The 27607-nt window shown below is 43.0% G+C and overlaps 1 protein-coding gene across 1 annotated transcript; it reads right to left on the bottom strand.

Annotated features, from left to right (window-relative positions):
* Window positions 1–1733: 1733 nt before the first annotated feature.
* T265_06747 (hypothetical protein) lies at window positions 1734–21641 on the bottom strand (the record flags this gene model as incomplete). The annotated part of the gene is made up of 9 exons (XM_009172092.1): window positions 1734–2158; window positions 5216–5465; window positions 8170–8249; window positions 9576–9662; window positions 10631–10853; window positions 12604–12731; window positions 13464–13604; window positions 16086–16165; window positions 21533–21641. The coding sequence occupies 9 exons, from the start codon at window positions 21600–21602 to the stop codon at window positions 2066–2068; spliced, it is 1152 nt and encodes a 383-aa protein (XP_009170356.1).
* Between the last annotated feature and the right edge of the window lie 5966 nt (window positions 21642–27607).

The following is a 27607-nucleotide window of genomic DNA, read 5'->3' as shown; positions in this document are numbered from 1 at the left end:
GGGTCCCAGTGGCCATCAAGTTACGCCGTACGTGGCATAATATTAGAATGATTTTGGAAGTGCATATCGAGATTACAGTGAAGCCATAAAATGATTGACTGTAAATTGGTTCTTCCTACGCCGTAGAAGAAAAACCTCCCGGAAACTGACGCAATTCCCCGTGCACGACTTCTAAACACTATGTATTATTGTTCAACAATTCCGCTGCTTCTCTTATGCTCTATCCATTTGGCCATTTGTTTGTGTGTGCGTGGTTAATGCTTGGTAGGCTTGAAAGGAAGTCATCCAAGCACAATTGTGGCTCAGTTTATCGAAATCTGACACGCGGTAGAGGAGAATTCCGCCACCAAAATCACCCATCAGGTTCCGTAGAACCAATCAACGGCAGTAAAACTAACTGCTTCGTTCACCACGAGAATACAAAATTCCGTACTCTGCGTTTAAAACAAGTACGTACATAGTGCACATGTCATCCTAAATGGAGTGGATTTTCCAATGAGCGACAACCTAACCATAAGTATCTATGACACCTGTAGGGAGCCCATACGGATCACTAGTTGGGGTGCAAACTTACTGCCCGGAAGGTCCGTGGTTCTAACCCAACTGTGCATTTTGACTGCTCCTGACTGCTCCTTGTACAAACTGGCGATACTCAGTCTTCGTGCTTCTTTCGGGTGGCATGACAGCTAGGCACTGAAAGCACGTTACAGCTGAACGGATATATATCACACAAATAGGTTAAATCCAATCGCGTCATCGACCTTTAGAATGATCGCATGTAAAGCCAATAAGCCAGCCCATTTTAACTTTTGCATCTTATGATTTCTTGACTTACAGACGTCGTCTGATGTTTTTGGTATTTTTAGTAATCACTAACTAGGCAAGATGAACTGAAACTGAAGTTTCGAGCTAGGTGTTGAATAATCCTAAGTTTGCAATTAACCAGTGTTTGTACCTCAGTTTCTCTGGGCTCAGCAATTAGGGTGCAAGCATTTTGTTGTCAGTCGAGCTGATATCCTTAGGCTGTGGATGAAAGATATCCTCCATGTTTTTGGGCTTCGCGATCAAATTCGTTTGAATGTATTTGTTTCACAACCAGCAACTAGCAGGTGTCGTTTCTTGGGGGGTCAGAATGTTGATTCGTTATTCTCAAACGCGCGTTGATTCGAAGAAAATCGATAGAAATCCCCCTGACCTGAGAGTCAGTCATTCTCTGAGTCATGTTTCGTTATTCTTGGATCCCCTAATCGTCTTCGGCCTATTTTTGCTAATATCCTCCTTAATGTTGTGTAATTATCCGTTTGTTAAAGGTTATCCACCAGCAGAATGATGGATTTTCAATGCCGGAGGTGATAGACAGAATAGTCGATATCCTACACTGTAGCCAGACCGAATTTCTTACACCCTACGTTTTTAACTTTCGAGTTATCAGAGATATGCTTCCAAGTGAGCGTACGTCTCAAATCTTGTTAACCCTATAAACAAAACCCTCGCGTCATCTCGGAAGGTGCCTCCGCCCAAATCTGTAGGAACCTCATGCAGTTTGCCGCTGGACATCTCTGGTTTGAGTTGCCAGGTTCTCTGTTTTCTGTGGTATCTACCTTTATCACTATGTACGATATCGTGCTATACATCGTATTTTACTATATCACCTTTTGCAGTTCGTGGCAGATCTGCCTCAACCTACCGGATTCCTCGAGTACCAAGCCCACGATGGTTCTTGTAGTGAAGGAACACTGCTTCGCCTTTCCTGGAATTCATCATGTAGGCACAGTCCCCGAGCTCTCGTCGTTCTAATTGAACTCGAGGAATACACTCGTTTGCAAACTTATTTGGTTTTGACGGTAGATTCATTAGTCATTGGAGACTCAACGACCACTCTCAAAAGTTTTGCTCACAGACTCAAGAGCATATTTATTTCTATCGGATAATAACGTAAGTCAGTTGAAAGAATGAAACCAAAAGAAGACTTTACGTGAGAACAGTTCGATAAGGCACACGCAAGCAGTGGTTTAAGCAAAGCGATGTGAGGCTGCTTCATGGATTTCCACGACTCCAGACGTTTTCATTCGAGAACCTTGTCCAATTCTTTTGATTGGCGACCCTCAGATACCACGGTGATTGGGATTAAAGGATGCTTGGTGCCTTTGAGGTACTCCTACAATGAATAGAAAGCGGAGCGATTTTCCGTTATTTATTACGAAATAATTTAAGCCAGACAGATGTGTCTGGTTGACTGGATACTCTCGACATTGGTTGGTCACAAACCCACCTGCGACAATGAATCAGCATTCACGTCTATCGAAGAGATATTTGTTAGGTTAGGGTTATACCAGTCGTAACAGGAAGATAAAACCGCCTAGCAGTGAAAGTTTTGATGAACAAAAAGGGAAATAAGCCTATCAAAATCTTGCGGCCTGTGTCTGTTACGAGTCCCTCACACGTGATAGTTCGTCTGGCGTCGAAGCTTTGTGGCCACTGACGTGTGGTCTGAATATCCGTATTGTGGGAGCGGAGCATACCGACTAGATACAGGACACACACCGCCGTTAGGATCAAACAAGTGGGGTACGCAGGAAATCACAACGCTTGTATCATGGCGAATCTCCCTTTGGCTTCAGGTCCACGAGTAAAGCGCAACTGGTTTTCTTATTCAATCCTTGCCTCTGAAAAATATAGCCTCAAGCGTATAAAATCCAGTGGACATCTTATCCACGTCTGAAAGACACTTCTGGTCTCCGATACTGCATAGTGGTTGCTATAACCATTCCCTTCCCTCTGACCGCTTTCATTCTGTTTATTGATGCGGCAGATAACAGATTGCAACTCCGTCCACGTTCGAGAAATACGTCGGTGTTTCGTACGGCACCGTAATTATCCTGCTGCATCACGACTCGAGTTTCCCTGAGTTCTAGTGGATGTAATGCTCGTCTGTTTAGCGCACCAAAGCTGCTATGGTCTCCACGTTAGCAATGTTGTGGAATGTAGGTAGCTCGAGTGCGTTGTTTGGTTGTTGGTCTGTTCGCCGAGCTTGGCAGTTGGATTGCAAACCTTTCATCACCAATCGAGGTGACATCGTCAGTGCAGGATTGAGTGGGTGAATTCCTCCTCTTCTGTCTGTGATTATATAGCTTCTAAACAGTATCTGGTAGTTCTGGGAACGGTCGTCGTGTAGTTTGATCGGTCTTCTGTGAATCTCACGTGGTTTCAAAGGAAGACAATCACGAAAAACAGAAGGCCAATCAAATGAGCAAAACTCACCCCACAAAGCAAGAAGGAAACGACCGAATCACAGCATGACAACCACATACAGAGCTGCCGAATCGAATGCACTCAACGAACCAACCAGACACAGGAGATTGAGACCACGGCATATTGACAGGAGACCAATCAAACGACGACCGTTCCCAGAACTACCAGATACTGTTTAGAAGCTATATAATCACAGACAGAAGAGGAGGAATTCACCCACTCAATCCTGCACTGACGATGTCACCTCGGTTGGTGATGAAATGTTTGTAATCCAATTACCAAGCTCGGCGAACAGACCAACAACCAATGGTCTCCACGTTTCCAAAAAAGCTCCCACATTAATGGAACTTGTTCTTCCACATTGGTCATGCTATCAACGGTACGTCTCAGTGCTTATCAAATCTGATGGTACTGTGCTACACAGCAGACAGCTCATACATCCCAACAAGCAACCAATCAATGAAAGGTGAATGGCCAGTTGGAATTCGCTTTGCCATTTAAGTCGTGGTACAGCTTGCTGGCACATTTAATGCGACAGCCTATCCGTTACGACTGAATCTCTTTTTTCACTGAATACTGATTTTATTCCTACTTTCAGATGAGACTTCAAAAGATGAAGATAGGGAAGGACAGGGATTCTGTGATGTATGCCAGCTTTGTTAGCCAGGCACTATGTACATTTTGTCAGTGCAACAATCCAATACCTAAGGCATACCCAAGTTATTCGAGAATCACTTTATGGTTACATTTTTATGCAATCGTGTCCATTCAGCCACAGGCTTTCGTCCAAGCGTAATCTCATCAGTAATTCACTTGTAATCTATTCAATGGGCTGAATAATCGGGCTGTTATTGGACAGTGCGCGCTAGTACAGTGTACCAGCTCTCATCAGACCAGTACACCTGATTGCGTGTATGCACTTCCTCAACAGACACCAACCTTAAATAGTTCGTCACTGACAGCTTCTGATTGGGATTGTCGGGCTGTCCGTTTGGTTTCATTGCCATCTGAAATTTCTCTCGCACTCGTTGTATTTTATCGCATCGTGGCAATCTATGTGCCGTTTTACCGCTATTTGCCTTTCGTAGTTGATGCACACATTTAAAACAGGTTCACCCCAATACCACCTTTTGGAGTGTTACGTCTAAGTCGGTGCTAGAGATGACACTCTACGACCATCATGGCAGAGACCAAGACAAATGGTGGCCAGCTTCAGCAAGCCAACCAACCAGGTGCAGGGAACTGAGGTCACAACGCAACCCAGATTCCAAGCTGACCAACCAAATCAGGCGAAAGCCACCTCGGGAGCAACTTATCACTTTAGCGTTACAAGATACTGTTCAGAAACTATACGAGCACAGAAAGAAAAGAAGGAATTTACCCAGTGAACTTTGCACTGACGATTTCACCGCGATTGGTGATGAAACGCTTGCAATCCAACTATCAAGCTCTGAGTACAGAGCAACAACCAACCAGCCTGTTGCCTGTTGTAAGTGGTGCAGGCGACCAGACCGCCTTCTGCATAAACTGAACTGGCCTGAGCTGTTTAACTGTCCTCCCATTACTGGACAATTATGAGCCACCAGTTGGACACGCTTCTGGTCCTAAAACTGCCCCCTCCTGTTTACCCCAGGGCATACGCCTGATAAGGGGAGTTCAGTTGGTTGCTCAACACAAACCACTGCCTGTTGTGATCGAGAGTCCATCAGAGTAGTTCGATGGGACAAGCAAATCCAGACATGGATGCCAACCCATAGTGTCCTTCCTCCATCCCTTAGCAAGTCGCGCGGTACCACCGCAGGCCGTGTCCTTCGGCCACATCTGCTATTCAGCTTCTACGATAAACAAACGCTTTGTGTTGCCATACGTCAATTGTTCCGTTAGGTGGATAAGACAACCAGAGGGAGGAAAACACCCGATCACCTGTAAAAAAGGAATACTAGTGTGCACAATAACGATCAACACGTGAGAAAGTTTCCCCCGGTAAGTGGGATACATTCTCTGGAGCATGCACATGAACATAACCAGCATCTCTTACGTGGGCATGAGCCAAAGCATTCAGCTTTTCGGTTTTGGAGCACTTAGTTCCAATGTAGACAAACAGGGTATTGCCATTATCGATGAAGTAAGCGTCATCATGAGTAAGTGCTCCGCGTGGCAAGTTGTTTTCGCACACCAGAGTAACCTTGAGTTGACCCGATTCGTCAGAAAGCCTGAAAAACCAAAACGAGACCGTCTACATAAACGGCTTGAAGTTATCTACCGAAAATGTTGGACAGATTATGTCCAGTAACCTCTGCTTTATTTCTCAGTATGAAGTGAAAAACTGTCATCCATAAATGATACATTAGGCGCAAACTACAGGATAGAGCTGCCTCAGTGTCAGTGGTTAACTCTCAATGTATCTCTTAAAGGTGGTCATTTAAAGAAACTCAAGTTCCTATTCGTGCAAGGTAGTAAAAGCGACACCAAATGACATGTGCTCGAATAGACGTAACACGTCAATCCAAGTTTGCTTACCAGAGCGCAGCTGGTAGGCAATTGCCTGGAATTCGCGCAGCCATGTCAGTAAGGGGGCTGGTGTTGTGTCCTTCCAGCCCCCCTTCCCCCGAAATAATCTGTTTTCAGACGCAAATTTTCCCAACGGTGTGAAGTACCCAGAAAATACACGAAACTATGTGTGTAGTTGTAGAACGAGGTCATTTGTGTGGATAGTACTGCAAACCCATGCCATCGTGATACCCGTCTATGACAGCATAAAAGCTGTAGCTCTATTGACCCCATCAAGGAAGGTCGCTCTTGGATTACCCCTTGGAGCTTTTGTTTATAGGACCCTGAGGAGACCACCTATCAGCTCGAACCGAAGACCAATTTTCGAGGTGAATTATGGCGATTTTCTCTCTCACTCTAGACCACGCTAGTAAGAAGTAATACCAGAAAATGAATGAACTTATTACCAGTTCCATCTCCAAGAAAGCGAATGGATCCTCGAAACCGGTCAGACTCGCGCTCTTCTTGGGAGCACTCTTTTTGTAAGACATTGTATTAGCACTCTTCAAATAGTTGGAATAAACATCAACCGATATGAATGAAATGCGAACGAAGGAGTTAATTCACTAACTGACCACGAATAAGACTGTATGTTGTGTTGAGTGAGGGATGATCGACATTTTCACTGTTTTCAACGATTGCCTTATTGCGTGAATTTGACGATACTTGCACTTATCCCTTGAAGTATAAAGCGAATCACTCAAGAAATAAACAAACAAACTTAAAATGTGCTTTTGCTCGGTTGTGTGCACTTTCCAAAACAGGCTACTCCTGGTTCTATCATCCTGCGAAGTTGTCAAACTCCTCCTTGATCCCTACGCAACTTGACCTGTTTTTGGGATCACACGCTTGTTGGAGAGACTTCTGAAACATGCTGAGACACATCTGCGGGCTATTTTGTATGTCTTATAGAACTGGACACGCAGACACGTCATCGAAAGCTTATAGCAGGAGGATTGTATTTGCAATACACTCTAAGCCTAATGAAACCCGCACTTTACAATGTCATCTTGTGTAGTGCCAAAAGACATGTCTGCTTCATGTTCACTTCATCGTATGAAGTGCACGCAATAAGGTGTTTCAACAAACAGTGCAGCGTCCAACAGTACCAGTTCCATTAGCTGGATGATTGCTGTCGCCAACAGTTGAACTGTTGGGCCCTACTTAAAACTGTGCTCCCAAATTGATCCAATGGCACCCATGGTACATAAATCACCAGTTGCTGAATGGAACCCATTGGCGTTGTCTTAGCTCAGCAGGTGAAGCCGCAATTTTGAGTATGGAGCGGAAAATGCACCACAAGAACTAGGTTGCTTTTTCGTTGGAGGCACTACCTTTGAGAGACATTCCATTTTGTAATGAGAATAAATTTCGAATCGAACAACTTTCCCCTCGCCTCAGAAGCGCACTTTTCGGGAACACTCTTGGAGTACTGTAAAGTAAGGCCGTCAGCCGACTGGTATCAAATTCTTCCCATATAGTACCAACTGAGCCTATTGCTGCTGACTGTGCCGACAGGTGCGTTCTCACCACTTTGAGCGGACGCTGTTGTGACGTAGCAAACTGTGCTTGCTATCTGGGCACATCCCCTGAAGTAATTCCATTGGAACTGTTCCGATATTCAACGGCAATTCACTGCTACCCCTTTTGCCTTTTACAGGTGACTGTGATTCCCCTAAATCAGAATAAAGACACACCTGACGGGAATGTCTCGCAGTGTAAAACTGCCACGCATGGAATCCAGAAGCGCAAAACAAATCATTAGGAGAACCAGCCAATCATGTGGAGGATTTGGTCACCAAGTGTGATGAAACTCTCTAATCACTAAAGAATATCATATCTGTATTTACTGTCCGACCGATAAGGCAACCAAGCCAGAGTGTGTCCGATGTGCACCTGTTCGATATACTGCACAGCAGGTAGAGGCCACAACCTGGGAAATAATCCATGTCAATGATTATACATGGTTCTCTCTAAAACTGATGCGGTTCCTTTGTATAACTGTGTTCTTTTCAGTCTTCTCTCACTCGATATATCTACGACACATCACGTCAAACTTGTTTGTGCGTGTAGGTTCAGTTTTACTTTGTACACCCCTATCAACACGCAGGTCCCCAGGTTTAGTTCAATTTTAATCCACTGGTGGTTCGATTAAAACACGTACGACTGTAAACCAGCTGTTTTTCATCTCCCTAATTCTCGAGATCTAATACCGAATGTTTGTGCTCTGCAACCCTGGACGCAAAATTGACATCTGCGGGCTGAGCAAAAAAATCTAACTTGTTTGGACAGGCCTCAGAATGACACGAACTTCGGTACCCGTAACTTGGATTTAAGCAGGTGTGCACATTATGGCACCTGGCCTACCTGTAGATAGCCTTCTTTTCAGTTTCTTGTTTCGGTTTTTCGTGGACCGGCTCGTCGGGCAAGTATGAAAGAAATTCGTTCTAGATAAGAGATGATGAAGAAAAAATCAATTCCAAAGATGTCCTGATGACAAGCAGAATAAGGTATTAGAGAACGGGGGCACCTTCGTTGGCTGCAAATCACACAAGGGAAAATACATGGATTAGTGAGGCAGTTAATACACCCTAGCTAGCAAGCACCAATAACAGTTAAACAACTTACCTCTTCTTGGGAAATCTGTGACTCGGAAGCACAAAGAGCTGTTCGTTACACAGCAGATGATGCTCTGGAACAACGTCTTGTTCTTTATCTGCCTGTGACCACTTTTAAGTTCACGGGTTTGCTTCGTCAGGCAGAACGAGTCGTGACAGAGCATGATTTAAATAAGGTTGGCCGAGGCCGCTCCATAAGCAGAAAAGGTCTAGTGAATAAGCCACAAAATTCAACTGTTGCAGCACTATTCAGTGCTGCTGAGGCTGACTTCGAGCTCCCCACTTTTTTACTTTGGAGCTCACTTATCGATCTTTAACAGTGTGTTATGGAAACAATCGGAAAAATACAATAAAGGAGCCAGCTCTCCACAAGTAAATACTTGTAAAGCTATTCGTATAGAACTTATTGTCGAACACCTCACGACGTCCTTTTTCCACTGCATACTGTTCAGTTACAGCATCCGCTGACAGCGCATAGCTGTCGCTCAACCCAGAAACAAGTAAATCAGTCTAAGACTAATTAAGGAGCCAGCGGTTGTCATGCACTCAGGAGTTCTGGTTTGTAGGATTCGGGACAACTTGTTATCAGTAATTACTATTCCTTTACTTGCTGCTTTCTTGAGTGAAGGGTACCCACCACTCGCTGATAAGATGTAATTTTACAAAAAAACTAGTAGAATACACCACTTTTTGAGAGTGATCTCTTCCAGGTGCCCAGTTGTTGAAAGAAGCCCTGTTAAGTGTTGCTCCTAGTAAGGGATAATCTTTCTGAAGGTGTTTGCATGAGTTCGGCAAAAGACCTCGAAGTAAAATCTCAGTAGAGAGCTTTCTATATCATATAAACTGCTGCTAAGCGAACATGTTTTCTCAAGAAGCCAAATTTGACGTCAGAAGACAACACTGGCGCGATCTTTGCTCAAGAAGTGACTCCACTTAGGATCGACTTTTGATGTGGTCTTTGAGTATTCTGTGCTGACCGTGCGATAGGAGTGCAAGTTTCTTCGTACGGTTGAAAAGGCTTGTTGGAATGAACGGGCTAATATGAACTCTAAATAAGTTTAATTGGTCAGGTAGATGTGATTGGACATGCAGAATACCGCTGCCGAAGCCTCGTCCGGATATAAAGAGCATGAAAGAGCATCAAATGATATTTACCGTTCCTTCTCTGTCAGATTCATCTACAACCACCGTCGGACAGCGTCCCATTCGCTGCGATTCGAGAGCTTGCATAAACTCACTCGCCTGAAATGCAGAGATACACAAAATGATTACTTTGATTGGCACACCCAATAAATCAAGCTGCACGTCGTATATAGACTTAATTAGCAAATCGAATTCGCGAACGTATGTAATTCGACACTGCGTAGTTTACTGATCGAGTGAAAAATAGGGTTGACGGGAGCCCAGGTGTTGTACGCACCCGATGAGCTTCAAGAAGGTCAACACACCGGTAGTGGGCTTTGGAAGTTTTCAGCCACCTTATGAGTAGTATTTTCAGTTAAGAAAATAATTCATACTTAATTTCTCTATCATTCGACCAGTTTCTTCAATGAAAATGAGGTGATTTCTAAAAAAAAGTGACACAATAAGAAAGTTGGAAAGTTTGGACAGTATTAAACGGTTCCATCAGAACTCGGTAAAAGAGTTACTAGATGTTGACAGTTAAAAGAACAAAAATTATCGCGTTTTGTGGGAGCAGGTCAGTTCCAGAATAGGTGGGCAGATTGAATTACTAATTTTGATTTCTAGGGTCCTATGAAAAGTGTTTTGACGAAAGCTTGAAAATGTCCGACCACATGACTGCCGAGAGGTGTGCTTTGCCTAGAGTGATTGGTTTAGCCTGGCTGCCCGGATTCGTCAGGTGTTTCAAAGGTGTTCGGCGACATCGGAGAGTGACACAAATAGGTTTTATTGGACTGGTAACTGAACACAAACAAGTGTGATCAAACAGACGTTTTGACTTAGCCTTGTCGCTCGGTTATGTAACGAAGCTCGTTTTGGCGGCTGGATAAATGTGGTTACATTTGATATTGTTTGAACCCTACAAATGTCTGCGTTCCTGTATTTCGTCAAAATGAGCATGTAACCCACATCAACTGACTGTGTCTATGCTAGATTATTGGGAGTTAGATTTTGATTCTCTTATCGATGCGACAAATATGGAAAAGTGATGGATGCGCAGTCAAAATCAGAGCATCAACTCAGTTCACCTTAAAACGTTCGTCTTTGCTCGCATTCTGACCATTCCATTGATATGCCTTGGTTCCCAAGTCCAGAATGAACACATCATTTGAATTGAGAGACTTCCTAGAAAAGGTAACCTCGGTCAGCTCCACGTGACGACGATCCAGACCGTGACAGAGTAATAGACGTTTGGGCAGTTCTTCCGGTTTTCGTTCTCTGAACCCGGTTGCATAGCCACCAGCCAGCTTCCTAATTCAAGAGCGAAGAAAAGTTGAACCCAGGTCAACCCAGGTCACATCACTGTCACATTATGAAAAGCCGAGAACATGGAACAGAGCATGAAATCCTAGAGTTTTGTATAACAGAGAGTGAAATGGAATCCCTTTTGACCCGTTGGGAGTGTTACATACGGAATAACGTCAGCATACCCTAAAAAACGAGTTGATCTCCGGTCCGTAGCACATTCTGTTGCCTTCAACCTGTGTCAAGCTTATGTACGCTTTAGAAAATCTCGCTGCTGGGGGAACCCAAATAATATAGTCCCTTCAGAGTTTGTACAATTATTGGATGACACATATGTATTAAAGGCAAAAAGTATGAGAAGGATCTCTCCACAAGAAGCAATCTCATCGGACAGTGGATTTTCTCAGCACGAAGCCTTCAAGCCAAGCTCCACTGGTGAAAAACAAAAACAACCAATAAACATCCGCTAATCTTAGTTCACCTTGTTTCAGGATTGGACATTCTAGCAAAGGACCCTTTTCTCATCAGTTCGGATTTATCCGTCTCAAGACAAAACTGAGAAGTTTTATTTAGACCTTGGTTTGTTTGTTACCAGGATGGTACTAACAAGCGCGACTAAGATACACACTTCAGTATCAAGTAGATGAGTCATCTGCGCCGTAGCCGTGTTAGAACATGTTTGCCTGAAGGAGTCTTCACTCTTTTGCGGGGCTTACAAGGCCAAGAATATAACTCCAAAAAAAAGCGAAACTCGAATCCGATTCTTCTCCCCTTTTAATGTGGGTCCATCAGAATGATCGTGCCTGGACAGGAGGACAACTGTTCAAACGACAGTGGTATGAGCGCGAATTCTACAAATCCCGCAGTCACCTTCATACGAATAAGTTACACCGCTTAATTTGCCAGCAATACTGTGCACGTGTTGTTGAGTACAAAACTGGGCCATATTTCAGTGTGCAAAAGTGGTCAGCTGTAATACCGACTGTAAGGGTAGCCTATTTTGCGGTAACCATTATTGAATCTCATTAACTAGTTCAGTGTGCAAACATAGTTTAGCGAGCGAAAATTCCACCTAAAGACTATTGATCGGAAAGCGTCATCACTTGTCATCATAGTGCACACGTCAAAGACTCTGGTCCTTCTCATCTACATGAGACGTACCCGATATCGGACATCAAGGAAGTACCTAACAGCGTGCATCCGTTCACTTGACAATTTCAGAAATCGGTTTAACGTAACGTACATGTGTAGGGTCATTTCGAACAAAACTACTCGGCTGCAACGAAGCTTCGACGCCAGTGCACTTACGCAGCTCCGCAGAAAATGAGCCCAAAATCAATTCCATTTTGTTTTGGAATAACCCTTGAAAGGATAACGCATAACATCGGAAGAATCCACAATTGTTGTGGGTGAAATTTTCAGTTTGATGGAAGCGATGACCACACAGATGAAATATTTCACACCAAACTGTGAGAGCGTTAAAATGCAGTGGACGCCTTCATGCATGCTGCGATGTTTTCGTCAAAATGCGGGCTTAGCGTCAAGAGTGTGCAGATGAGAACATCAGAAAAGCATATCAGAGAGGTTGTTAAAAATCAACAGTGTCAGGATTTTGCTTCGATGGGTTGCATAACATGGTGATATCAAAGGGGGCGTTGCTGAACATTGTGCCCCATCACCTCGAATAGACAATATGCAAGAAGAAAAATTTTTGCGTTTTGCTGACAAAAATACCAAGGCTATCGATAGCACTTACTCCAGGACTGGGAAGTAAGACTTGAACTCATCCGATTCGAAACCATCTACTTCACGGTGTTGTACCGCCTTGTCATCCAGCAGAGTGTCCAGCTCAACTGTCTTATAAGCGGCTGTTGCATATTCATCCTGTGAAGATAAAGGCATCAGAGAGCTAGACGGTAAGATTTGGATGTGGGTGAATGCAAGCTAGTTGCTTATCACACGGAACAGTATTATACAATGCCTCCTAGTTAAAACAATCGGTGAACATTTAAAACCAAGGCGAATACAGCCCGACGTCACCAAGCCCGTTACAACATGGTGGTTCGGACGACACGTCCCTCAGAAAACGCGATCAGTCTAGTTTGTCCACACCATGGGTTGAGGAAATGCACAACAAGTATGGTTTCCCAGCACAGTCTCCTTCAGTCCTTGATTATGCCAGGAATTCAAATCTAGACGGTTAATATGCAAGGAGATTGCTCTACCATTACACCGTTAGACGATGCTGCATGTGCCTAAATTACCACGTCTGAATGGACTATCGATTATTAAGAGAACAAATCCCTAAAAATGCGGTCACTCAGACTTTAAAAAAAAACAGCACAAGATTGTGAGTTTTCATGTGAGCATCTCCATCGAATACCCGCCAGGGTGTCCGCAACTAAATCCCGAACTCGCAGTAAACGTCGGAAATGGAAATGAGACGAGAGGCGTTCATAAGGTTAAACACGTTAGAAAACGGAGTCATATTTGTTGCGAACAATAAAGCCGTTAATATAACACGGTCAACAACTACTCCAGAGAAGAGAGTCTAACGATTACTCTGCAAACGAACAAGTATGCGCATGTGAATACACCTTTCACACACAGAGTTACCTGTGTACTATCCTTGCCAATCCAAAAATGCACATCATAGAGCAGTTGATTTCCAGTCTTCTCAGTATGTAACACGATGTAGGAATCGCCACTGAAAAACTTGCCAAAGGTTTCTTTCTTCACCTCCTCAACTTTGAATTGCTGGTAAACAGAAGTGGATAAATCAAACGCATTAACATCGGATAGCTTCGTGTTAAATATGCTGAGCTCAAGAAACTTGCCAGGTGCTACAAAAAAATCAAGACTCTGCTCACCAGACAAGTCGCTTGTGACAACTGCGCACTTGTGGCTCGGAACACAAGCCAAAATTTGCTCATTTTTCACGAACTAACTCATAAACTAGTAAGAATCTAGCAATCTGTTTCAGCTCAGTTTACTTCGACAGTCACTATCCTCAAACGTGCTTTTTGGTGGATCGGCCCACCGAATCAGGTGGCTGCAGACCACACAGAATTAAGGGAATTCGTAGGTGCATAAGATTTGATACCACAATGCCGCTTGTAAGGTGGCGCCACAATGCGGATGAGTAAATCCAATCACTAATTTGGCGAGTTACGCATGCCACATAGACGTCAACGTGCCTCTTCCCCAGATCATCCCTTACTTAGATTGCTCATATGACTGACCACAGCTGGACTACCGATCGTCCTGCATAGCAATACCAATCCTATGAGCACCCGAATTAAATCAATGGTTGGAAAAGCGTTTAATTTGATATCATAAGCCATTCGTTGCACTTCAACACTAAATGTTCACATGATGTACGTACAACTCTTCGATGACAATGCTGGTGAAAAAAAACCTAGCAATGCTCGCGTGCCTTTAATACACAGCTGCGACGGTTTAAGAGCCTGTAGAGCAACACCGGACGCGTTGTGTGCCCTGGCTTTTATCGACAGCTTAGTGCCACATCTGATTCGGACGTGCCAAGTTGGAGAAGCGTAGCATTCATCTGGTTAGAATTGATGCGTCCAGCGTGATGCGACTACCACGGCAGGCGAATCTGTCAATTGTCTCTATCCCGTCACTAAACTCGGTTTACACTTTGAAAGTGATGGGACCATGTCTAACCGGGCGACGACCCTATTCAGAATTGTTGTACTTCGTCGTTGGATGTGACCTGAACCAGGTTGTGTGATATTGTCTACTTACACAGTACCCCTGAGAACTTCCTCAAGGATGATTTCTACTCCAGAGCAGTGTAAGTAAGAAGATTTTATTCAAAACGAACAAGATATGGGAAAGTTGACAACGGGTATCCAACGGGTCGAACACAACTTGATGGTAAATGCCGGAGATTACTCTCGCACCTATAGTTTCTAGAATAAAGGGATTGAGGAAGCGTCACCAGGAACCGGTGAAACAAATTTATTGAGCACTACGTTGTCCGGAGAATGAAGAGAATGGAGGACTGAGAATCCTGAAGTCAGTGAATGGTCTAACGGAGACCGTAAGTTTTATTAAGTCCGATGCACAGATTTCATCAAAAACCATTTAATGATTTCTCCCATATGTTGATTACAACATGCGGTAGATCAGAAACGAGCCAGTTCATTTTGACGCACGTACAAACCATGCAAACACTGGTTAAACACGTGATTAGAACCCTTTCTTCGGTCAAAAAGCGTACTCAAGTTTGTTTTCAGAACGTGATAAACGAATCTGATTTCGACTAAAGCCTAAGATCGGAGCACTAAGGACTGCTGAACTCAGGATTTCCCCCAGTGGCTTTTTGTTGCTCTGCTCTCAAAGAATCCAGATTACTTCATTAGTCCGCAACATACTACTTTTTGGGCTGTTATTCAAAGTTTGACCTGGCTACTAAACCATTGGGGGGGGGAGGCGTCGTATCCACTTTCACAGATGGAAAGTACTGGATAAAATAACATCTGATGTTTCATTCCTGACTATCGATTTGTATTGCGCTTGATAGTAAAAACGGTAAATGTTGTTCCACTGTTGCGTTTGTCTATTTCATGATCGTGTTAAACTAGCATTGTAATCGTTTGTGTTCACTATGGATGACAGATATTCATCTTGGACGAAGTAACTGAGTGCAGAGCCAAGGATAAGGAAGTGAAATAACGACGCATATATGTTTATCCCAATCCAGCGAAAGAAGTGCAGTGGATCATGTCTACTCAAGACCTGTTGCAGACCCGTCTGACAATGGCTCACAGGAGTTTGATATACCTGAGCGGGCGGATACCCTGGTTAGCCCATCAGTTATGTTTTTGGCATGAAACAACTTTAGGATAATCATTTCCTTTCCAAACTTTGACGGTGCCCAACATGTCCAGTGAAATGGCGGTAAAACCAGCAAACTAGTACGCAGAGATCTGATGAAGAGCACGTCAGCTGAAAGTTGCATCTCAACTGTGAACACAGAGTGGGTATCAGAACATAAGCGAGGGGGGGAGGAGGAAAAGAGTTCCTGCGAGACAAAGTTAAGAAACAGAACCTGTACGCATGGTGTGTAGTAGTCAATTTTGGTGTACCTCCGTAGAAAACGAAATCAAATATCCGAGTCAAGATGTTGACTTTGTTCTCGCTTGCAGGACACCACAGATTATTGTCTCGCATTCCTAGCACACAAAAATAACGAAGTACCATGCAACTCACGTTAATGCGCCAGACCAACGTAGTTGTAGAGTCGATGCTGAGAACATCTTTCCAGGCAGGCTCGGTTTCAGCTGCCTTTTCTGTGAGTGCGAAACATGGGTGGAAAGAAAGATGGGGTTATGTGGGTGCTTAGAAAAGAGCGAAAGATACAAACTATGCGGACCTAAGTGAATAGTATGCAATTTTCACGTACTGTGAAGCTACCAGCTGTAAACCTTCGAAGACTGGCACCGTCTCGAATAACTGAAGGCATGTCTTACAGTTCAAAGAGAATCCGGTGACTGACCAACTGTAAAGTTCGACGGTTCAACAGAGGTTTAAAAAGGGGAGAGAGGAACCCAGTGTATCGCAGAATGTCTATTACCGTTTGCAGGACTATTCATTCTTGCATCCAAAAAGGGGCTAACCAATTAACTCTGTTCCAGTAGTAAGCTGATTCTTCTGAACTGCATTCCGTTCCACTAATTAGAGGCCGTTTCAATCATTGCTTGCTTAACCTAAAAAAACAAGCAGCCTCTGGTCAAGCTTCAGTTAAAAGCCTTCCGATAAAAACAGTGTGTGATGTCTTTGTCAACCGAACGGACCAGCTTGACCCACCAGATGGAACACAAGCAGATTGGTTCTCATGCATCAAAGTCTAAGTGGATGATGCATTATTGAAAACAGTCGATCAATATATTCAGCTGGGTTAATCCAAGCTAATGAGGAATTAGCTGAGCCTCGCATCAGCGTGCATTACCTTAAAATGGGCCTGCCTATGAAACTTTTCATTACTTTGCTGTTCTTTAAAAATCAGGGAATTAAACTCGGGTTCCAGTAGCGGCTGTCCTCTAAAGAAAGTGTTTCAAAAAGTAACCAAAAACTGTGTACAACAAACGCCAGTAGTTGTGGTTGCCACAAGTCCTGGGATGTGACGGCTAAACCTTTTACGGATGCAAAGTGAAGCGATGATCGTCGATCTCTAGAGAATACACAAATTGCGTCCTGGTCACTTTTGGGGCCCAAATTGTTGACTTTCCATAAGCAACGTAGGAAAGACTGTGACAAAAAAGTCAGTGCACAAAAGTAGTCAATTCAATCTATCCCCCTTTTTCGTCACATAGAACAGGGGTTCGTTCAGAAGGGAAGGGTCACTACCCATAGGTCGCTGAAGTTGACTCTCACGTACTCACTCCTGCAACCACATAATGCGACCCCCAATGTTATGGACACATTACGGCATTTCCCGTGTTTGCTTTCGACAAGGAACATGTTGGTCAACATTTAATAAGTCACTTCAAGTTTTCGTCCAATAAAAGAGAAGTTATGCCGCATGGCGTCCCAAGGACCAAATACACCGCGTGACATTAGTCATGCAAGCAGTAGCGCTCTTTCTTAAACTCTTATCGAGCTGAAAGTACTCAGCCCGAAACGTAATGAAGATTGCGGGCACCACTTCTGGCGATCGCATTTCACGTTAAGATCATATCATATTATGTTAGACGTATATATGTATAATATGTAAATACATAATATGAAGTATATTATGTTACACTATACCACTAAAGTACATTTATGTTGCTAAATTACAACCTTGTATCATATATTAGATAACATAATATTATAATGTAGTAGTTGGCTTTACACTATGTTATGCTGTATTAGATTTCATAATTTTATATCATTTTATTACGTAGTATTGCATTACATTATGGAATATTATTATATTGCTTTGTACTGCATTGTATTATATTGTAATATACTGCATTGTATTGAACTGTAGCATATTTTTTACATATCATAACATATTACATTATATTATATTGTCTGTTTGTGATATTTTATTATACTTCATCCCATTATATTATATTGTTATAATCACCTTATATTATATTGTATTATATTAAATTACGTTGTGTGCCGCTGGTTGAGCATATGCCGCAGTACAAATTCCCCCGATAGTTTGGCAAGGCTTCGCTTCAACCTACTCAAAAGTTGTCGTAACAACTCCAAGAAGGAGCCATCGATTTTCGCTGCAAATTCGACCATCCCTTTTCCCATTTTTGGAACTGGTTAATCTGACTATGACTACTAAGGAATTGTTGTCGGTAGAGTTACGTCGCTTTTTGTTTGGGGTTGAAAATCTTTGTGGGGATTTATCTTTTCATTTGCCAGCGTGTGAATTCAACAACCTGAGCATGTCAGTGAACAAGGCGTGAACTAATGATTTTGATGTTCACTGTTCGGGTTCACTGCTGCTTCTCGATTGCTCCTGTTCAGGCCTGTATAACATGAAAGTATATCAACCCATATGTATATTTCAGGTTGCATTATGCCGCGGCTAAGTAAGTGAAAGAAACATTTATGTTCGTGGTAATTAATGGGCTGAAGGACGTCATTCCAAGTGCAGAGTTCCCGAAAATGCCAAACAACCGTCTGCATCCACAACCGAACTGCTCCTGACTGAATGATGCCCCCATTTTCACACCATCGGATAGTGTCACTAGGTACCGTCGTCTGCTGACCTTTTCAATACATGGGAAGCAATCACAAAAACTTGGCTAAGAAACCTCACCAGAACGCTACAATCAAATGGTCAGAGAAGGGCTGTTGCTATTTAACATTTTGTTATTTCTGGTAGATTTCTGCAGTCGACCTAAAAAGTAAACTGTCATAAATTCCACGTTGAACGTCTTCATAAGGAGACTGACCTTACAGTAATGTGAGGGTTTGTGCACTTCCGTAACTCACAAAACTATACTCAGGTTATACTTGTGACACTCACGGGGCCTCTCATACCAGGTTCGTGATATATATATATATATATATATATATATATATATATGGTCTTAAGCTAACTACCGCTGAATTGCGCTCGGGTCGAGGATGTGGATCGTCCTCCTATCTAGGCACGGGCGCACTCGTAGTATCACACCACACGTAAAACCTTAAATAGCACAGTTACAAATAGCTCCCTGCCATCTTAGCTATCGAGTGGCACCATCAGAATGCAACAGCCTGAGGAGAAAACAGACTACTGTTGACGCTACAGCAGTGAAGGACCATTTTTTCCCATGATGTTGTCATTGGCAATGATGATGAACTGAACAGGTTCAAAGTACGGACGTAATCAAGCAAGATTAACGCGTCAGATAGTTTACAGATAGATCCTGTGTGCAAAAAAGACTTGCAATTTAACATTTCCATTAAAATTATTGAGTAAGCGCAAAACGTACAAATAGGATGGTTGCGAGAACTCGAAGATTGATAGCTCGGATTTTAGTCACCCAGCTAGCTTGTGAGTATGGTACTTGAGTGCACCTCAACACTGTGTACAATCGCAGATAGTGTGTTGTTTCGTCCATCAACAAAATAATCACAAAATGACCGTTTGTGTATTATCAGCGCTATTCAGCAACAACCAATTTTATTGAGAGGACGTAGGTGAATCACACTGCAGTACAGTGTGATCTTAGTATCCTTGCTCGCCAGTTGCTTTTGCGAAACGCATACCACGGAACACAGTGCTCCGCTCACGGCGTTCAAAGACTCCTATTCTGTTGAGGCCAGAAGCATGTATTGGCTACACGCATGGTTTTCTCAGCCGACTAAAACCCGTCAACAAGCAGAAACGCTTTAGTATTTTAGTTCAAGTGGGATTTTCTGCATGGAAAACAGCACTCGAGAAAGACACTGCATGGATCATTTATCCAAACCACTCTGTTTGAGTGGGTCACTTGTCAGAAAAATGCTGCAGTTAGGCATCAGTGTTGAACGCTGATGTTAAGTTGCCAATGACATCGCTGATATCAGAAAAAAGGGGAGAATCCTAGTGAGGTTTTTGCTTTTCTACAGAAACCGAAAGCAATCACCTTAAAATCCGGAAGGCAAAATACTACTGCTATTTGCTTTCAGGGTCTCTTTAGTGGCGGTAACAACCTCTAACGGTATACGAAAAGTGAAGTAACCCAATTGGTGTCCAGAACCAATCACTGGGCCACTACAAGATGACTGCGACGCCTTCCACATACAAAATATGGGAAATGTGCGCGATAAACATTGATCGGCGGTGAGCAATGTGAACAAGCTTCGGATAGACGCACGGAGATTAATCTTAGACGAACCAATTAGAGAAACGGACGCAGAGGCCAAGCTTTGGCCAATCGTGTGGGATGACTGTGATCGAGTCTGCAGCTATAAGCGCAGCGGAAGGCACCTGCATATTAACTAGGCGAATTCCGTTTTTGTCCCGAAATTTGATGTCACCGATTGGGTTGAACACAGACTAGATATGTTGACGATCGTGTCTAGTGCTTGTTTTGTGGCCTCAAGCGCGTTCAATCAGTCAACCTATCATTCAACTTAAGATGCCAGAAGACGTTGCAGAAGAAGCGAAGATGTGCAATTGTTACTTTGCTGTAAATCTGTCTGTGAGGAAGAAACATGTGCAAGAAACCACGTATTGGAGCCCACTTAAGGATTCATTCCCCATTTCTTACCAAAAAGTAAAACTGAAATTCATAGTTGAAAGAAATTCTCAAAAACTCATAGACTATGGCACTTTACACAAGTTGTCCAGTTGCCACCGTGAGTAGGAAGTTGAAAAGTCACACTTTCAAAAAAGGTTACATGGGTGAAGGCTCAAAGTGTATTGCTTAGTTGTGGAACCGCGTTGTAGTGGACAGGCTAGAAACCCATGCGAGAACCGGTTATACGTTTACTTCCATACACGTATCCTCGACAATACTCACAGCAGTTATATATAAGGTATCATGTGCACCGATCGTTGAGCAACCCTATTTGTCCATGACCGCTGCTCAGTCAATCAATTTCAAGCGATAAGAAGTAAAGACGACTGACTCATAGATTGAGTACGTTGACTGGAAACAGAAGTCACCAGTGAATATGAGCGATAACTTCAGTCAGGTGAGAACAGGCCATACGAGTCAGAAAACGAGAAATGTGAATAACCAGGACTGAATGGTTCTGGGTGTATTGAACGCTCTTAAGTCGTTATGAATAACTTTTGTCACTCCTAAAGTATACTAAAACCAACTGTAAACTGCAACTTTTTCAATAAAAGTCTGCAAATGCAAACTTCTACGTCACTTAGCCAGCAAAAAGCGTTCTAACTACCGGTATTCGTATTCTTTGGACCTGTTTTAGATGGTACAGAGAACTCTGTTCTCTTCCTGTTGGTAAGAATAGTCTGCCAAGAGTATGACGTTTCATAGCGAAGTTCCACCAAGTTCTAAACACTCTTCTGTGAAGTGCTTGCTAAATGTCATTGTGTCAGCAATATTCTCTCATTAGAGATCATAGCGACAACGCAGCATTACTTAGCATGAAGTTTTTCGGCTTTTAGAAATGCAATGCAGATGAGATCCAGTTTCGTACTGCGTCGGCGGCGTGAATCCATTGACATAATCCCGATGACAACTCCAAAACACGATCACCCTTTCACTTACTCTTAACGTTTCTATCTTCTTCTGAACCGACCAAAGCCAAGTTGGTATCCTTCCACGAGTACTCCGACATTGCACAGGATGGTCACAGTAGACAGTGGTTAGCGCTGTTTTATACCCGCAGGCCTTGACAACATGCCTCCAGAATTTCACATTGTCGACCAGCCAATCAGAAGCCAAATAAAACAGACATCGATTTGCTGGTCTGTTGGTTACCATACCCAGTTGTCAGGTCTGTGTGTGCATTGATTGTGGCGCCCACCACATTCGCGGACTGAACGCAGCCTGTCTTTACTGCGTTATATTGAATGGGCTACAGGCAGGTCATCGTCCATCCACTGTACCATCCAAAGTACCAACAGAACCCGCGATAAAGTTAACAAGCTAATCTGCCTTTAAATAACTGGAACAGCATCACTGAAATCCAATAGGTAATCAGGATGTCCGTGATATGACAAATAATCTCAGGGCTGACCGCAACAGTATGATACGAATAGCTATATTTAAGGCTAAGACTATTCCTCATTCTGAATGGACTAAAAGCGTCAATTTTTGTAAGTGTGAGGAAATTTGGGAATTTTTGTGGAGATTTTGTCCCGTAAGTGAAGCCGATCCATGCTGAAAAGCCTAGAAGCACTGTACAGCTGTATCTTCCTTATTGGGAATCATCAGTAGTGCATATTTAACGAAACTCCGGAGGGTCTCGAACCCTCGACCTCCGAGCTAGTAGTTTGAACAGCTAACCGTTCGGCCACGAGTGGCTGATCAACAGTGTGATTAACTCGCACTCAGATAGGATATAACGGCGCCCATTCTTCAATCACGAGATCCACATCACGCGACCGCACGTATTGACTGGCTCCTCGAGCAACGACTGCTCAAATAGAACTGTCATAAGGATGAAACAGCTGTACAGTGCTTCTCGGTTTCTCAGGATAGATTGGCGTCTGTTCCTCTAAATGTACTGTATTGCCAATGTTACCTCTTAATTTATGTTGGATACTAATTTGCCTTGGCACATGCATTGCATGCACGTGACACTACAGTGAGTTTAACCGAGTAGGATAGCGAAACCGTCCCAAACAGTGTCTGGAGGTGAGCGATCCTGTTAGTTGAGGGTCTCTTCAAAGCTAGTAAAGCTCATTATTGTTTAGTTCTCATTTGTAAGAGCTCGCGTCCAGGTATACAACGAGGAGGCCACAGAGTTCCACATTAAGCCTACTCAACCACGGGGCTGTTCACTTCGCTGATACTCTGATATCTTTACTGACTAGTCAGTAGGAGGGGCATTTGAGGGATACTCTGGTTAAGTCCGATTAATTCCAAAATCAGATTAAAAGCTCATACCTGGCTAAGTGACTCTGAATGCACTGATCTTTTTGTCGGATGATAAGTTGGAATAACTCCAATGTGTGGTGAATAATGGAACTTACCCTGCATCTACTGTGGGACTGAAAATCAAGACCTTCAACAGCTAACTCACCAACTGTTTGGACGTCCTTGTCAATATGCGAAACGTGATGATCCAGTAAATCATCGAACTCATGTACCTTGGCTCCATCAATTCATCCAATGAGGGACTTAAAGCAGCAATTTAACAGTGAATCGAAGGTGTCCGGGAGATCTTGATGCAACTGAGCACCGTCTTGTGGAAAACGTGGAAAATTAACTTGCGCACAAGAACCTGGATCTTAAACACACACCTGTCCCCTCCTGATTTACCTCTAACTCTGCTGGCGGAGGGTTTCAGAAATTTTGAGGTTTTTATCAGCAATGTCTCTAGCGTATGGTGAGATTTCACTGGCTAATAAAGTTGTTCAGTGGGGCGATCCGAAAACGCTGTTCCACCATACCTATCTTATATATTTCAGCTGGTGCGAATGAGCGATGTTGGAACCAGCAGACGGACCTTGGTTCCCGCGTCGTCTCATGGATAGATTTGTCCCATAAAAGGAAAACCGAAGTTGTGGTTCACTAAGGCCAAGAGGCAATTCCGTCTCCACGTGATATACAGGATAGGCTACCGGTTCCGACGCTAGACCGTTATCTGCTCAGATCTGGCAACCGATCGCGGTGCCTGGTCAGCATTTATTGGAGACACATTTGATCCTGTCTAAAAGAAAGCCATTAAAACGTGAAGTAAGTCATCTTGTGGTGACGGCTGAACATATGGTTAACCTTCTATCAGTGTTACTTGCGTCGTACTTTGATAAACAGTCCAATGAAGTGTAGAAAGTGGAAGCCCAAACGAGAATCTAGAAAATCCGAACAATAAATATGAAAACAGCAAGAAATAAAACAAAACATTGTAAGTACTCCAGGATTCATACTGACAACAACGGGTTGGAGTAAACCGTTCTGTGATTCGAACTTGAAGGCGAACAGTCATTCTAGTGTTCCATCACACGTCCTCACCAAATTCGTTGAAAGTGTACAAGACATTCTGTGCTGTAGCAGCGGGCAGTTGCAACACCTTCAGTTACATAAAAGTAGTACCTTCTGTGTCTTTGTTGATGGAAAACATATTGTAAAGCTATCATGACAAGGGCACGAACATACGAAAAAATTCAACGCTAGTCGTCTAATCATGAGTCCACTATGTTATCTTGTGGGTTTCCCGGGCTCATTGCGAAAACCTCCCAGCTGGTCAAGAACGTCAGTGTTGCAAGGAGACTCCACTCTCCATATGTGACATCGAGATGGTCCTCCTTAAATGATCCTGCATGTTTTCTCGTTGCTGGCTTCTCTAATGTCATGGCATTATTTCTTATGGTTGAAGGCGTTGACTTCAGGGGGAACAGATTATGTCTTGTAACCTGGTACTTTTTTATTGGACTGAGTAGCACTTTTCACCCTAGGTATGAACTCATGGTCTGAATCCATGAGAGGCACGTTTTGGTCAGTTTCATTGAGACAAACCGGTGTGGCTTCCAGAAATGTTCCAAAATAAACGTCCCGACATGCTCATTAGGGTGGGCCTATTGGTCCTGAAAGGCACCAGCTTATATGTTTCGTCCTGAAAGAGATGCATGAAGTGCACATAGCAGGATTATTTACGTGTTAATTTAGTGAAAAGAGCAGCTCAACATCGGGCCACGTGATGCGAACTGCGTGATTGTAGGTTTATATGCCTGTCTAAGTTAATCACACTGCTAATGAACTAATCATGGCCAAATGGTTTGGTTACGTGCAATTTTTACAGTATCAACTATTATTCCAGTAACCTTATTTCTATTCACTAACAGATTAGAGTACTTTACCTAGAGCACCTTACAACAATTTGGTTGAAATATCCCACGAAATTTCTATAAGTGGTTAAAGGAAGTAGCTTAGAGGACGAAAAGTTGCACTTCTTTGACCTGAGCGAGAAATCGTGGCCTTCAAGTCACTAGACACAAATCCATATGGAAGCCTTGAACAGACAATTGACCCTCTCTCCTGGGGATCAGAGACTACAGTGGGTCGTCACTTGTTTTGTGGAAACACAAGGCAAGAACAACCGGAATGAATAATGTCGGAGGACGTTTATTGCAAAAGACATTCATTTTTCTGAGGGTTTTTTCATTTGCAAGTAACTAGGACTCCAATGAGCGATATAGAGGTTGTTCCAGAGTTTTGGAAACAAAACTCATGGATAGACCAGTATTGATTGTAAAATCATTTACAATAGCAATTTGAAGGGTTAACTTATCCCAGCGGAAGATGACTGGATCATACGCTAAAGCGAAACTTTGTTCAACCACTAACTCAACTGGCTCTCCCTTCTTAAGATGTATGTCCTGTATGCTTGAGAACTTCACTTTAAACACGATTTGGGGCACCCTTGTGGTCTTGCGGGATTAATTTTACTCAGAATAAGTAAAAATAGGACGCAGTTTTCCTCGGAAGTATTTGCCTATAGTAGGGAAATGGACTCCTTGGGCCTTTCAAATTGGCGTGTTGATGTGACTGACATACCAGGCACACGGAACAGTGTATATTGAAGAAACATATAAAGGCGCATACGGATTTCCATGTGTGGACAAAACTACCAACGGATGTTCAGAATTGCTACAGATTGCGAAGTGAAACTCGTGTATTACCTGAAAAAACACAAAACAATTTTACGGTGCACTGGATAATTATGAGGCTGCTTGCTTTTTCGAAATAATATAGTTAATTTATTAAGTTGAAATCCGAATTCCAAGTTAATGGTTAAAGAACCAGTCGGGACAGGTGAATAATGTCGGAAGGTACTGTTTACCATTTTCTTCGATTTTCGATTGTGACTGTTTTCTGAAATCAGCGTCAAACTGTGCTCAAGAACGAGAAATTTCAAACAGCTTTGTTGGGAATTACATGCGGTTTGCTTCTCGCGAATCGAAACAGCAAAATTTCCGCTACTATTTATACGTTCTGCTCTTTGATCAAGATTAGCTGATCGGTCTAATGCAATCAGGTGCCTATTCCTGGACGTCACGATCCGACCGTAATATTTTTTGCGTAGTCTACCTTCAATTTTACCATTCTGCGGCAGGTAACAGGTCCTCATAGGTCAGTCAAAGGTGAGTACGAAATAATTATTGAACAACCTAAAGTTCTTTGCTGTCACCAACCTTCAAAGGTGACCAAACAGCAATAAGGTTGAACTTATGTATCCGAACAACGCTGCTTTGGTGAGTACTATCCATTTCTCTCAGAAGACACGTCCAACGTGCCAATTATCCAACCAGTGACAAGGTCTGTCTACTCAGCGTGCGACTATCGTCGAGTGGGGAGAATGGACGTTTATCGATTTCTGTGATGCAGTGTTCATTGTAGGCGAGACCGACCAACGATGAAATAGAGAAGACTATTGCAAACGTCCATCACGTGATTCTCTTTACTGTAAGAAGTACTAAGATGTAGAGACGTTTTTCATTGCGTAACCAAGTGTGTCTAGGGTAATCTGTGTGTTTCCAGTCGAAACTAGGTAAATTGATGAATTAGGATCAGTAAAACAATCAAACCTTCGCCGCGATTCGAAGACAGTGCTGTCTGTGAAAGAATTTAACATTTATTGCCTAAGTAAGCGGTCATTAAAATACCTTTCTTGTGTGCGATTCAGAAAGCTTCAACTTCACTTCATTTTTGATGTTTCAAGCTGCTGATGTTGCCGCCACAGTGGCTGGTGAAGTAAGTATTAAGTGAGTGCATTCATGCGCGCAAACTGTGGCGCTGTTCAGTGTTGACCTAGCAGGTTTACTGGGTGGTCTGAGTCCAGTTCCCATGAAAACTTTGGCAGAACATCTACGGGGATCGGTGGAGCACATTTATCACACCAACGACCCACCTTAAAGAGAGGGAGAAATTCCGAAGCAACATACGAGAATAGACGTACACTAAGCTGGATGCAATAGGAAACGGCAGATGCCGCTTCGATTTGATCTCATATGTATAGAGGCCTTGTAACACAAGATGAAATACTTTTAGCATTTTCATGTGCATTGCCATACATACTACCATTCAACAATACCATTATAAACCATTATACTTACTGGGCAAGTGCGTTGCATTGTTTTGGGAACTACTTTTCGCTAGCAGTTACGGATGCATCTTCGTCAGTCTACTTCAAACGTGTGTGATTTCCTCTTCTACAAGGAGCTATCTTCGGAAGGAGAAATTCCGAAATGTTTGAAGTTCTCATCAAAAAAGAAGAAGAATAGCATGAGGAGAAATGTATATCGGCAAGCTTCAAGGTGATGGTTCCCATCCAAGCGCGATGTAAATGGCGTAAAATCTTTGCCTTAGTTGGTACAACCTACGTGAAAACTTTAGAAGCCTACAGAGGTGATTTCTGCCAAAATATTCTGCATCCTTTAACTGAAGATGTTTGCCAATAGCAGTATCCCACGGATAAATGGAAAATTCCCCAAGTTTCGTAAGAAATTCTGGTAGCCTCCCGCGTTTAGCTTCTTGGTTGGGTACATCCAAAGCCTTTCAACTTTACTCGGTTTCCTTCTTTGCTTCTATATAGCATTTTTCAGGGTATACTCACCGGATGTCCCACTGATACTCAATTTTCCCGAGAATCAAGTACTGTCATGTTTTGGGATAGAA

This window comes from Opisthorchis viverrini, assembly GCF_000715545.1.
Source record: "Opisthorchis viverrini unplaced genomic scaffold opera_v5_146, whole genome shotgun sequence".
Taxonomy (NCBI): Eukaryota; Metazoa; Platyhelminthes; class Trematoda; order Opisthorchiida; family Opisthorchiidae; genus Opisthorchis; species Opisthorchis viverrini.
Note: the sequence above shows the minus strand (reverse complement) of the source record. Positions and strands in the feature narration are given on the sequence as shown.